Source organism: Syngnathoides biaculeatus, chromosome 18 (genome assembly GCF_019802595.1).
Source record: "Syngnathoides biaculeatus isolate LvHL_M chromosome 18, ASM1980259v1, whole genome shotgun sequence".
NCBI lineage: Eukaryota > Metazoa > Chordata > Actinopteri > Syngnathiformes > Syngnathidae > Syngnathoides > Syngnathoides biaculeatus.
Window position 1 is genome coordinate 17413316 of NC_084657.1, and position 13658 is coordinate 17426973.

A 13658-nucleotide genomic window follows, 5' to 3' on the forward strand; every position below is an offset into this window, starting at 1 on the left:
TCCGTGTTATAAAGGACACAAAGAGTTCGTGTCACATGGACCCAAGAGCATTAGAGGAAACCACGTCACATCATAAAGACTTACAAGTATGAAAGGAAACAGTGTCACAAAGATCCGCATTATAACAACTTGAAAGCATAAAAGGAAAATAAAGAGAACAAAGAATAAAAATACACACATAACAGTATTCAATTATAGATGTTTAAAAGTACACGTCACCGTGGCATCTTCTTCTTCGTTCCCCTTTGGATTATCCTGTTAGGGTTGGCCACAGCATGTCACCCTTTTCCCTTCAAGTCCATCTCCTACATCCTTCCCTTGAACACCACAATTGCCCTCATGTCTTCCCTCACTACATCGATCAACCTTGTCTTTAGTCTTTTTCTAGCTCTCTTTTTCTTGCCTGGCAGCTCCATCCTCATCATCCTTGTAGACTTTAAAAAACAACTGTCCTCTTCAGCTCCATGGCCTAGCAGAATGGCAACTTTGTATGCCTTTGTGCTTGGAACAGTTTTGCTGTGCAACAGGGGCGTTTGAAATACTCTCACTGTTTGTTTATTTATTCTGTGTTTTATTTAAAATGCTGCCGGACAGAAAACGATTTGAGGGGAAAGGTAGTGATGGAGTGGACAAGGGGACTATGGGTGAGAACCAGAGCAGAACAATAGTGTGAGAGTCTAGATATTTCAACACAAGTAACATTTAAGCAGTCATTAGTAGATGGGGAGGGAGCAGTGCAACTGACTAGTGGACAGTGAGTTTCTTTTTTCCTATCCAAACACCTGCAAGAGCCTGTCAATTGGCCGAAAGTGTGTCTATCAAACTACCAATGACCATAGGAGGTCCCAAACCCAACCACAGCACCCGACCAGTATCAAGTGGAAGGGCATGGGCACAGCAACACTGCCCCCACACCCATCCAGCTCCACCCTGCAAGCCCCACTGCCATCACCACCACCCCCGCTCCCTTAATGCATGGGCGGGGGACCCAATGCAGGAACCAGTAGCCACCCAAAAACAGTCAGAGCCCACCAAAGTCCATGATAACCTCCCACGGGTGAGGGTGCCAAGAGATGGGAGAGGAAGGTGGCAAGAAAGGGAGGGGGTCACAGCAGTCAAGCCAAAAGAGGTGTGAAAACCCAACACCCACACTTTTAGTATGGTTACCAGGTCTCTGACAACCTACCATCATCATCCCTCTCTCCATATACTCTCTATCTCTCCTATGGACATGTCTAGACCATTGAAGTGTGTTGAAGTCCGGTCTCTCGCTCTCTCTCTCTCTTTCTCCCTCTCTCTCTCTCCCTCTCTCTCTCGCTCTCCCCCCATAACAGCTAACCTTGGGCGCCCCTCTGATGAGCTCATCTCAAAAATCCTATCCAACATTGTCACCCCTACAGCAAACCTCAACATCCTCATTTCCGCCACCTCCAGCTCTGCTTCCTCTCTAATCTGGACATCATGGCTGGCCTCACCGCTGATTTATAAACGTTGCCCTTCATCCTAGCAGAGACTCTTCTGCCACCTACAGTAACACACAAGACACCTTCCACCAGCTGTCCCAACCTGCTTGGATCAATTTCTTCACTCCCTTATCACACTCCCCATTGCTCTGGATTGTTGTCCCCAAGTATTTTAAGTCATCCGCCCTCTCGATCTCTCCTCCCTGTTGCCTCACATTAACCCCTTCCACACCTCTTATTCATGCATATATATTCTGTCTTCGGCTAATCTTCATTCCTCTTCTTTCCTATGCATGCCTCCACCTTTCTAACTGTTCCTCCACCTGCTTCCTGCTCTCACTGCAGATCACAATGTTATCTGTGGATATCATGGTCCAAGGGGATTCCAGTCTAACCTCATCTGTCACCCTTTCCATCACCACTGCAAACAGGAAGGGGCTCAGGGCTGATCACTGATGCAGTCCCACATTCATCCTTTGTCATATCTCCATGTATTCCTTTCTCCTCTCCAAAGTGTTCTGTGTCCTACTTCTTCTTAGCTAACCTCTTTTCCTGTATTATTTCCTGTACTTTCATGTTACAGTCTCCCTTTCCCCTTTCCTAGATGAACAACTCTTACGTATGGTTGTTGTAATTAGTGATTGCCCTGCACATTTTTTTTTCAAATGAATCAGATGGCCACCTTGTGTACCATTGCTTAGTGTGTTGCAGTCAGATTAGAGGCGGGAAAAAAAAATCACAGTTTCTATTTGACTTATACTTTTATAGTATTTGAGAACAGATTTGCATATTTTGGAAGGTACCGTACGACTGGTCTTATTTTTCCTCAACTATTTCCACACACTTTGTGGCATAGTTTTTTTTTTTTCTTGTTGTTCTTTTTTCCATGAGATCTGACCAGCTTCATAATAAAGATCTGTCTGTCATTCCTCAGTGCAGCTTTTTCAAAACGGTTTTCAGCTTTCAACAATCACACTTGTCCTTTTTGCGATTTTCCGTGTGATGATTTATTTACTGTACCTTTCCGATTGTCGGCCTGGTTTGCGTTTCGGGGACTCCTGTCTCTCCATAGGTGGTTCCTGAATTATTCAACTGCTCTTTTTTCCTCCAACTCCTTGTGTCGTCTTTTTACCTTCATTTTGCCAACCGAGTGGCTCCCTTTCTCATCCTCTTGCTCTCTATTTTATTATTCCCTGAGAGATTCAGTGAAAGCAGTGAGTGCTTCAGTGGCATCATTAGAACAAGAGGAAACTGGAAAGAAAATCCCTTCATTTCTTTGTTGCAGTGTTTGCTCTTTCTCTTAACTGGAGGTAGCGTTTTAATCTCCCTTCTGTCTCTCCTCAGATCCCAATGCTCTTGGCCATCACGGCACAGACCACGCTTTGATCGGAGGAGTGGTGGCTGTGGTGGTCTTTGTCACCTTGTGTTTAATCATTGTTTTGGGAAGATACCTGGCCAGGCATAAAGGTAAAACCACCGGAAACGCGGCTGTCTAGCTCTCAAAGCTCACACTGACCTCACACCCTGTCCCGTTAGACATTCCGTCCATCCCAAGATTGCAGGTGAATGTTATGCAGTAGCTGCTGGGAAGGACAAATAAATAAATAAAAAAAATAAGATGTATATTCAGTGTTAGTTTAAAATATACAAGCTGTAAATCTCTTACTTTATGATTAGTTTGAGAGGAAAATTAACTGGGACTGGGAATAAGCAGCTTGACATTTTTTTTAAGAAGTAGTAGTAGTTACGGCGGCACGGTGACTCAGTTGGTAAAGCGTTGGCTTCACAATCCCAGACCTGACTGTGTGGAGTTTGCATGTGGGATTTCTCCAAGCAGTCCGTTTTCCTCCCACATCCCAAAAACATGCAACATTAATTGGACACTCTAAATTGTCCCCAGGTGTGATTGGAAGTGCAGCTGTATGTCTTGATGTGCCCTGCGATTGGCTGGTGACCAGTTCAGGGTGTACCCCGTCTCCTGCCCGTTGACAGCTGGGATAGGCTCCAGCGCTCCCCACAACTCTTGTGAGGATAAGCGGCTAAGAAATTGGATGGATGGATAGTAGTAAAGATTTGCTGAACTGCTGCTTGTTGTGAGTTGAGTCCACGGCCATCAAACATTGCCACACCCCCACCCCACCCTACCCCCCACCCCCCCAAAAAAAAAAAAAAAGAAACATCGGTCAAATAGGCATTTGCTTGCGCCGCTCATTCTTCGGACAGGGGAGCCTGTTGCACTTTGACAACCTTCGTCCTTGTGGCGCATTCAAAATGAGTGCATTGTTTTCCCCTTCTGCTTTTCCGCAGGAACATATTTGACAAATGAGGCCAAGGGAGCGGATGACGCGCCCGACGCCGACACGGCCATCATCAACGCCGAGGGCAACCACGCACACGCTGAAGAAAAAAAGGAGTACTTCATCTAGACTGTAGAGGGCGCACCCTTTGCCATCTGTCCCTCAGTGTCTTTTGTTTTTTTTTCTGGCTGTCACCACCCCGCGACCATTTGCGACAGAGGCAGCGCTCAGTCGGAAAGGATCCCACGTTGTTTGCCCTCTTTCTGGCTTCATCTTCATCTTTGTCTTAATCGTTCGGCGGCCGTTTTTCGCAGGCATCGCTGCCAAAGTTCACTCTTGTATTTTTTGCCCTCGACATTGAAAATCTGTAAATCTACCATGACTGCTACGTTCTTACACGCCCGAGTCAGACGCCTGAACACACCACCGTGATCCCTGCCACTCCCTGATTCTGATGCACACCCTCCAACTCCTCACATACACACAATCTTACAAACACACGCTCACACACATCAACACGGTGCCTAAAAATACAGTTGCCATTGAACTCGTGTCAATGCCTTCATGTATCAGTCAGTAGCAATGTAAATGCTTTTGTAGATGGTCACTCGGACGGACTATCATCCCATTGCTTTGCTCACTGCATTGTGTTTTGGATTTTTTTTTTCTTTTTTGAATTTCAATGACGATCTGTGCTGTTTTGCGCCTTATACATATCTACCACACTCAATATGGTACTTTGTAGACGGTCCCTACTTCCTAAAATAGACTTGCAATTAAAATGTCGAGCCATGTAAGATAAGACGAAGGCTTTGTGTGACACTCGTGTAGCAAGGTTCCTCGGATACGTGTATAGTTAGTCGAGTGGGGGTGTAGTGTGCTATTGTTTAGACATGAGAATACACACCAAAAAAAACATAATTAGCAAACACTGCTAGATGAGACATTTCATTTACCGAAAAGAATAAGGCAGGGTTTTCTAAATCTGCTATACTGATCTACTTTTTGTGTATATTCCTGTACTCATTGGCCTTTTTTTTTCCACATGATGGCTTCAGGTCGACTAGCTGTATAAATTGTATTTAAGTTAGTAAAATCTTTTATGTCATAATGCGAAGAGAAAAAAGAAGATCCAGAGAAATGTAAAATTAAGAAATGGGTCAAAAAGAGTGCATTAGTTACATTATGTACAGGGATTTTGTGATAAATGCAGTTCATTTCTGTAAATTCTGTTTTGATGTGCACTTCAACTAGCAGGTGTATTGTGAAGATTTTTGTTTTTATGGAGAATACAAATGAACATTTAACAGGGAAAGGTACAAAAAGTTAACCAAACGTTCAAAATTGAGTATTTTACATTAACACGTGCCGATGTACAAGTATGAAGTACACAAGATGCAGCTCAGAAGGTGCAGGAACACTTGTATCAATGTGAAATATTTACATTTGAATCCCCCGCAGAGAGGCACTCCCAAAAATGTCCCCCCTCCAAAATATATATATATATATGTATCATAACTAATAACTTGTTTTTTTGTGAGAACAGGCTCACATATAATATCTTGCAGTTAGCAAAGAACTCGCTTGAACGTGACATGACGCTCACTCAATGGGCGTCCAGTATTTCCCAAATCATCAAACATTGGGACACATAAAAAAAAAAGCACAAGATGGAGTTGTGTTCCATCGCAAACAACTCATCTGCCTTGGGGGTGGTTCTTTTATTCAAATCGACAGTGGAAAGAGGACAAATCTTTGTTCCCAAACTGTGAAAACAGATGGGAAAAAAAATGTTATTTTTCTTTGAATGGTTCTAAGCTCCCTGCTGTGTAATGTCTGCTAAAATGTGTTTGATTGTGAAAATTGCTATTGAATTCCAGCTCTCCTGTAATCTTTTTGTATATTAGCAACTTTATCAATTGTTTTGTTCATTTGTTTTGTTGGCGGGGAGGGCGCTGGGGTGGGCATTTATCAATCATTGCATATAATTTTGGCCAATTTTGTTTTGGGATCAAGGCATGTAAATAATGTCTGGGAAACTAAAGTTGGTCAAAACACATTGGCCTCTTTTTCATGAGTTATTTAAGAGAACAGGGAAAACGTTTCAAAATGTAACTTGATAGTGGAAAATAGGTGTTTGTGGTTTTGTATTAAGGATGGGTGGATGTGGTAATTGACGACACAATTAATGGATTTTTCTTTTTTTAAACATCTCTGAATGTTTTCAAGTCCTGTTTTGACGCCAGTGGCGTATTTCGCAGCGTAAGGATGTAGCCCGACTTCTCATAGCTGACGTAATGTTTGTGTTTATTTGAGCACCCTTCATTGAGCCACGGCACGCATTCGACGTAAAAAATTTGTCACGTCACACTGCCAAACAAATGTTACAAAAAGTCAAAATACTGCAGTAATGACAATCTCGTCTTAATTTACTCACAAATGTAGTCAGTCATTAGTTGAACAAAAACCGATTCTAGAGTTGTATAAACGGTGACAGGTTTATTCTCTTCTGCCCTCTACTGGAAGAGGGTTTAACTGTTCTGGTTGTCTATATGTCGCTGGGATAGCTAGATGAACAAAAATACATTTTTAGGAACTTAATAACCATTTTCAGACTAATTAAGTGAAATTGAAATGACACCAAAGCAACAGCCACTCTTGCGGGCAAGTAGTGTCCCTTATTTGACCGCCATCAAATTGACACAATTAATCAAAATTGAATTCCGCACATTCGACACAACAAAGCGATCGATTGTTATTCCCATATATTGATATTGAAGCCATTAACATAATTACGTCATTGATTGAGATGGCAAAAACTGACATTGATAATGCAGCAAGTCAGTGGCTGACTGAGTCGTGTCGCCTATTGTGCGAAAGACTTTGTGCAAGCAGTATATTAATCGAGCAAGATGGAGGCAATTGTTACCAAGGGCAATGGAACAGTTAGCCCAGCTGTCTCCAATTTGGTGACCAATTTCCAGCATTATGCAAATACGGTCAGTAAGTAATATCTTTGTCACCGAGTGAACTCAAACACTGTCGCGCCGTCTTCTCGAGTGGAACATAACAACACTCCGATTCTCTGCGTAACGCAGGAAGCCGTGTGTTAGATTCATCAAGAAAGGCGACGTTGGGTTCAAGGAAAGCTCCTTTGTTCTGGTGCAGTTGTTTGTCGGATTTAAAGCAGCAAAGAAAACCGTGGAGGAAAACAAAGCATTTCATACACTTGCAAACATCTTTAAGCATTGCTGTATTTGTTTTTTAAATGCTGGATTGTGGAGTAGGCGCCACGGTGGAGCAGCTGGAAACCATTGGCCAGACATTTCTGAGGATCCAGGTTCAATCCCGGACCTCCCTGTGTGGAGTTTGCATGTTCTCTGGGTTTTCTCCGGGCATTCCGTTTTCCTCCCACATCCCAAAAACATGCAACATTAATTGCACACTCTAAATTGCCCATAGGTATGATTGTGAGTGCGGCTTTTTGTCTCCATGTGCCCTGCGATTGGCTGGCAACCAGTTCAGGGTGTACCCCGCCTCCTGCCCGTTGACAGCTGGGATAGGCACCAGCACTCCTGTGACCCTTGTGAGGATAAGCGGCTAAGAAAATGGATGGATGGATTGTGGAGTACAGGAACCATCTCATAGGAAATCACAATAAGCCCCCCCCCCCCCCAAAACCTTTTTGTGTGTGATTAGAGGCAACAACCAAATATTTTTTCCTGAACATTGTGGCCGATTTCAAAATGTGCCATATCAGTTGTACAGGTTCCAGGCTACGTGATTTACTGTTAAAACATTCAGCAGTCCTACATTGCCATACGTTTTTACAAGCGAGAAGTGCACACAACTCTTTTAAAAAAAAAAAAAGTCCAGAATGGTCCTCCAATATTTGAAATGATTTAAGTAAGTGATGTGAGGTTGCCTTGGCAACGTTAGGCTCCTTATTACCATTCAGTGCATCATGATTTTTAAAGATCTTTTCCAGAGCAATGACAACATAGCGTGAACTGGCAAAGAAAAAAGGCACAGTTGCGGGTCAAAGAGCCACAATTCTCACTTCTTCACTGCCTTCACCACTTCCAACGTGTGTGTGCATCCATTTGTTGCGTGCAATGTTTTGGAGATGGGACGGGATGAAGTGAATCACAACTTTGGAAATGTTCAATAACGCCGCTTTTGTCTTTGCCCGGTACCGCTGAGGCTTTTTGATTTAAAAGTGCAAAATGCTGTTTACAGGCTGTCCACAACGCGTCCCCACTTCATTGGTGCTGCTCTTTAAACTATCTCGTGTGAGTGTGTGTGTGTCTTTTTTATCACAAACACATTGTCTTTTATACATTTGTTTTTTTTTAACAAAATGTAAATGTAATTAAAACCTAGCCTTAGCCTAATATCATAGTTGCCTAAGTTATTCTCAAAGCGTGGAACTATTACCACTAGTGGTACGTGAAACAATCAAATAAATGTTCAAATTGTGAATAATGTTAAGGTGGCTTAAACGTTTTTGTTTTTTTTAATCTAGTGCAGTACATCGGTTGAGATCAGCTCAGTTGTATTTAACTCATTCAAGAAGTCGATTTTTTTCATTATCTATTTTTAAGTGCAGTGTTCATGTGTTCATGTTCAACTGCCTAATGCTTGCAAAAATATATACTAAAAAAATAAACTCTAACGTTTTGGAGAATTAAACCTCTAATTTTTGAGGAATTATTTTAATGTTTGTCATAATTTTTTTTTTTTTTAGGTGCTACGTGGTTTTAAAAAGTTAGAGAACCACTGTCATAAATCATTCGGAACTTCATGGAGCAAAGATTCTTGCTAAAATGTATTTCTCTTTATTTGTCCAGATTTTCATCCAGGCCACAAAGGTTGAATTGAGCCAACCGGACTCTTCTTATTTATTGAATTTGTTTTTTTCTTTTGCTAAAATATTCCAAAATGGCGTAGGCAAATATGCTCTTAGGCTAAGGACAGGTCAGTGTCCCTAAAGCATTTTTTATGTTTTTAGTCTTCTGTCACATCTAAATAATCCTTTCTGACATGACGATGGTGAGCTGCCTTTTTTTTTTATACACACTCCTAAATGGTCCTTTCAACAGGCTGACTCACTCTCAGTGATGAGGTCACTTTTCTGAACTGCTTTTTTTTTTTCTAAACCTCTGAACCCCTCGCTATCTGATGTCACATTTCCATGAGTCATCACTGGCCTTTTATTTATTCGGGCAGGAAAATTCATATTTGGTTATTTGGTATTATTAAATTTAGCAATCAAGTAGTCGTTCATGATCAAACTTTTTTTTGTTTAAATACTGTTGTTATTGTATGTAATAACTCTGGCACATAAACGTACATATACCTCTGAAATAGTTTGCCCAGTTTGCTCCACTCTGCATCATACAGCCGTCTCATGCAGTATGTGGTTTCTCTTTCGAATTCTATTTTTTATTGTGTCCTTACCTTTCAGTGTTTTAGTGACTTTAATTTCATGTTCGTAGAAAATCGTGACCATCCAATCACAACAAATGGAGCGTTTGTTTTGTATCTCAGTAATATGTTAGTGGACCCGCTTGTTGTGCAAGGGATTTTTCGCTTCATTCTTTCTTCTCACTGCAATGTTACATCACCCAAAAGAGGACGTGAACAGGAAACAAATCTCAACTTTCTTCACTATGTTGTTTAAATGGAGCTGTTGCAAAGTGCACATCTTTACGTCATTAAGTGTGTAGTTGTGCTGCACTGTCACTCACTACGCTGCGAACACTAAAGGGCAGAATTCCCGGCAGAGATGTTTGTGCAGCTTCTTGGTGAAATCTTGAGTTTTACAATGATTAATATTCTATTGGGTAGTCATGATGGTGTCCAGAGCACCGTGACCCAGGTGTGTTTTCTCCCATCGTCTGTGGGATTGGTTTAATTTAGAGGTTCATTCTCATGTATGAAATTGAATTATTGAATAAATAGTTGCCAAAACTCCTGATTCTGATTGCTTTTTCTTTCCTGAGTTACCACAATTTGTCTCATTTACATCAGCCCTGTTTATGGAGTGTGTCATGTGAGAGTGCAGTACTACTTTCGCTCTCATATTGCTGCAAAATATGGTGCTTCGCCATTACGACTAAATCCTCCCACTCTGTGGTAGCTATGCTTCGTGCAGGTGTCAGCGGAGAATAAAACCACGGAAGATCGTCATGAGTTTCAATAAATCCACTCTGACCTTTTTGTTCAGTTTGCTGCAAATCGCTTGAGCTCCAATGGGGACAAACATTAACCTTCTGAGGGCGCCTGGATTAAACCGAAAACAGCGATGTCAACGGCTTCAAACTGGTACACATGATTTGAAGACTGAGTAACTTCAATATTTTCCTTTTAGGAAAGTGCAAAATTAAATGTCTGCCTTTGAAGAAAAAGTAAGCCTCGATATAAGTGCAACAGTAACAGTTTGAACAGTGTGAATTATTAAAATAATGCTTTGTCTGATTGCTATGGCGCCATTTGGAGAGGAAAAAGGTTTACATTTCTTTTGGTGTATGTGCGTTGGCCACTGGGGGGCAGTATAATATAGGCATACAGACTAACCAAGAGTCATTTTTTGCAGAGGATAAATAATATATGGATGCAAGTATTGTTATATTGTCTGTCTACATGTGTTGGTGTACAGTATACACTATAATATTTCACTATGTGCCAAACTACTGCTTGAAACTTGACAAGTTTTCACTGGCCACATAAAATGTTGATTTTTTTTTCCGCAAGCATTGAGTTTGACACCAGTGATTTGGTGGATAAATGGCAGAAGTTTCGAGGCCCAACGGGAAAGAAAAAAAATGGGATTCAATTATTTCAAGCCTTAACGCCACTAAAAAGCATACAGCACAATTGGCCAAGTATCTTGTGATGTGATGATGATTATGCACAATCCCTCACTTATGCAGTACTTATGTTAATAATTGATCACAGAGATAATACTAATAGATGTGGTGTGATTTTTAACTGTTATCTTTTGGAGACTAATTAACTTACATGGCTAAATTTCAAAGGTAAGCCAACAAAATGAAAACTCATTAATAGACTACATCCAAATTAATCACCTTCAATTTATTTGAAAATCAAATCTTGGCTGTCAAAACAGATAAAAAAAAAATAGGATGGCAAAAGTTGCACGAAGTAAAGAAGGTGTCACTACGTGAAGGACTGTAAAACCGCCAATTTGGTCTTCCATCTTGTCCCAGCCAAAGAACAGAATAAGGACAGCGAGTGAAGGGGAACATTGAATGAAGATTTCATTTTGGCTCGGCAATAAAGAACATTCGAGCTCCTGGCCCAGGAAGTGCATGACAACGGTAAACAGGCGGAGGCAGATAAAATCGAGATCCAAAGATAGCGAAATAAGTCTCATAATCGGTCATCAGGGCAACAGCAAAGCTGAGTGAGGTCTTTGTCTCATTTAATTGCCAGAATGTTCACAATTACTGTTCACGTGCACTTGCAAACAGCTCATTATTCGTCGCGCCCAGCATGTCGCAGGCGCCAACCCGACGACTGCTGTGAGCGATGATGCTAATGCTATGCTAATACAGTATCTTCCTCTCCTGTGCAATCTCCATTTTTGTTCTTTAATGCGGACTGCTGGGATTTTGGAAATATGTCACCTAATGAGGTCAGGAACCATGATAATCAAACATAACATGGTCGAAAACTGAATTTTTCCGTTCCTCCATTTTTTTGTTTGTGTTTTTAAAAATGCATTTTTATTCATTGTATCTGTAAAATGTGTACGCATTTCATTTATTTTTCTTTCTACAGAATATATTTTTACTCTTATAAGTAATGTGTAATTAGAATACACAGTGTATATATCCATCCATCCATTATCTGAACTGCTTATCCTCACAAGGGTCACAGGAGTTCAAGAGGCGGGATAACATCTTGAACTGGTTGCCAGCAAACCGCGGGGCACCTAGAAACGAACCACCAGTTACTGTACATCCACAGTTGAAGCCAGAAATTCATTTTTTGTCTCACTGTCTGAAGTCAAATCTGACTAAATCTCTCCTGTGTCGGGTCAGTCAGGATCACCAAAATTATTGAATTTTGTTAAACACAACAAAAATGAGAGAGAATTTCTTGGAGAATTTTATAGGATTTTATTCTACGTCAAAAGTTTACATACAGTGCCGGAGCAGGAATTGCAACTTTGTAAGCATTTTGATAGTACGCTTCGGGTCATTGTCCAGACTGTCCATCAGGTTCTGCTACAGTAATATACAGTAACGATATTCTTGCTGTATATTGTGATAACCACGCCACTATCTTCCTTTGGAAATGATATATAAAATCTCAGATGTAAAAAAAATTTTATTTCAGGGGTGACCTTGAGGCCCTTGTGATTCATGGAGTCATAGTGCCTATTAAAGCAGAGGTCGTTATTAGAGGAAATATGTAATGACACACACACAAAGGCTATATTTGACAACATTGTAACGAGTTTGTAAAATAGTGATGGTGCATTCAAGACTGCTAAGGAGTCAGAAATGTCTGATTGGTAATTTGACTTACTCTCTTTCTCCTGAATAATTCATTGCAGTGTGGTGATATTACAAGGTGGCTTTCCAATCCCACTTTCACGGAATGCAGCGATTGCGCCTTGGTTACCAGCACCTCTTTGGAAGTCTTTTCCACAACACACACCCACCAAAGTTAGATCGCCTCACATTCACCCCTTCACCCGTGTTCCTCTTCATCCTGAACTCCTCTTCATCTTCTCCTCGGCATCCTCGGTGTGTTTATCTTTTCATGACTTTGACCACAAAGATGTTTGTAGACTTTGAAGTGTGTCATTATTGTGCTGACCATATGTGGCCAACGCACACACGCACGCACACGCGGAGCCTTTAGATGTGCTTCCAAATGCCATTTAAACACTCTTTGTTGCCAACAAGCTTTACCTTGAGGGAATTTTCTCGACTTGAACCCGGGGGCACAGTGAGATCCTCTTGATGGAATACATCCAAGCAGTCATTCATTTTTTTGTATGGCTTATCCTCACAAGGGTTGTAGGAGTCCATCCCAGCTGTCTTGACAAAGACATTTGAAAAAAAAAAACCTACCTTGTTCAGAATCAGAGTCAACTTTAATGGCCAAGTGTGTAAAAACACACAAGGATTTTTTTCTCCGGCAGTTGACATTCGGAACAAAGAACAAGGAACAATATAGCAACAAGAACAAAGAACAAGAGACATTTCTGTTTATAGGAATCATTCCTTATAAGACGTGCAAGGTGTAAAATCTATATACAGATAAGTGTGTTAACAATATCAATTCTGCAGAGGGAGCAGTTTAAAGTGACAAATCGTTGTCATGATCCAGCCGGTCCAACCCTGGCTGTGTGGGTGCCCGCGCGGTCGCGCTGATTTGTGCCTCATGCTGGCTGATTGGCCTCGGTGTATATAGGACCATGGGGACGACTGGTCCGGCACCAGATCGTTGCGGTTCATGCCCTGTTCCAGCACTCCCATATCCCTGATCGTCAACCCGTGTTCTCCGACCGACCCCGTAAGCCTGACTCCTTTGATATTCCTGCCTGCTTTGATCGATCTCCCATGTACCGATTCCTGCCTGCCCGCGCACCTGCACTCCACGCCCAATGTCCTGACTACCGCTGCTGCACCTCACTGCCTGCCCGATCCCTGACCCTGGAATAATAAACGTTTTTCCCGAATTATCTCTGCGTCTCCCGACTCCTGCATTTGGGTCATACCTCCGTTTCGATGGGTCGTGACAATCGTAATGTCTACAAAATATAAAAAGTAAAAAATATATATATGCATGCAAATCTGGGGAACAACTACAGGAAATGTTTGACCTCTATAATGGCAATGAAAGCCTTCTGGACCAA

At 41.6% G+C, this 13658-nt stretch overlaps 1 protein-coding gene and 1 long non-coding RNA gene across 5 annotated transcripts in view; one reads left to right on the plus strand and one right to left on the minus strand.

Moving 5' to 3' along the window:
* Positions 1–9720, plus strand: part of LOC133491734 (cell adhesion molecule 2-like) — a 286042-nt gene extending 276322 nt beyond the window's left edge. For all 4 annotated transcript variants that reach the window (XM_061803280.1, XM_061803281.1, XM_061803279.1 and 1 more), the window contains 2 exons: positions 2808–2930; positions 3771–9720. In XM_061803280.1, the coding sequence (XP_061659264.1) occupies positions 2808–2930; positions 3771–3889 (242 nt within the window). In that variant the 3' untranslated portion in view covers positions 3890–9720. The remainder of the gene's footprint in view (positions 1–2807; positions 2931–3770) is intronic.
* Positions 9721–11186: 1466 nt separating this feature from the next.
* Positions 11187–13379, minus strand: LOC133491977 (uncharacterized). The gene is made up of 2 exons (XR_009792531.1): positions 12320–13379; positions 11187–11720 (listed from the first exon to the last, which is right to left on the minus strand). It is a non-coding gene; the product is annotated as an uncharacterized LOC133491977 (long non-coding RNA).
* Between the last annotated feature and the right edge of the window lie 279 nt (positions 13380–13658).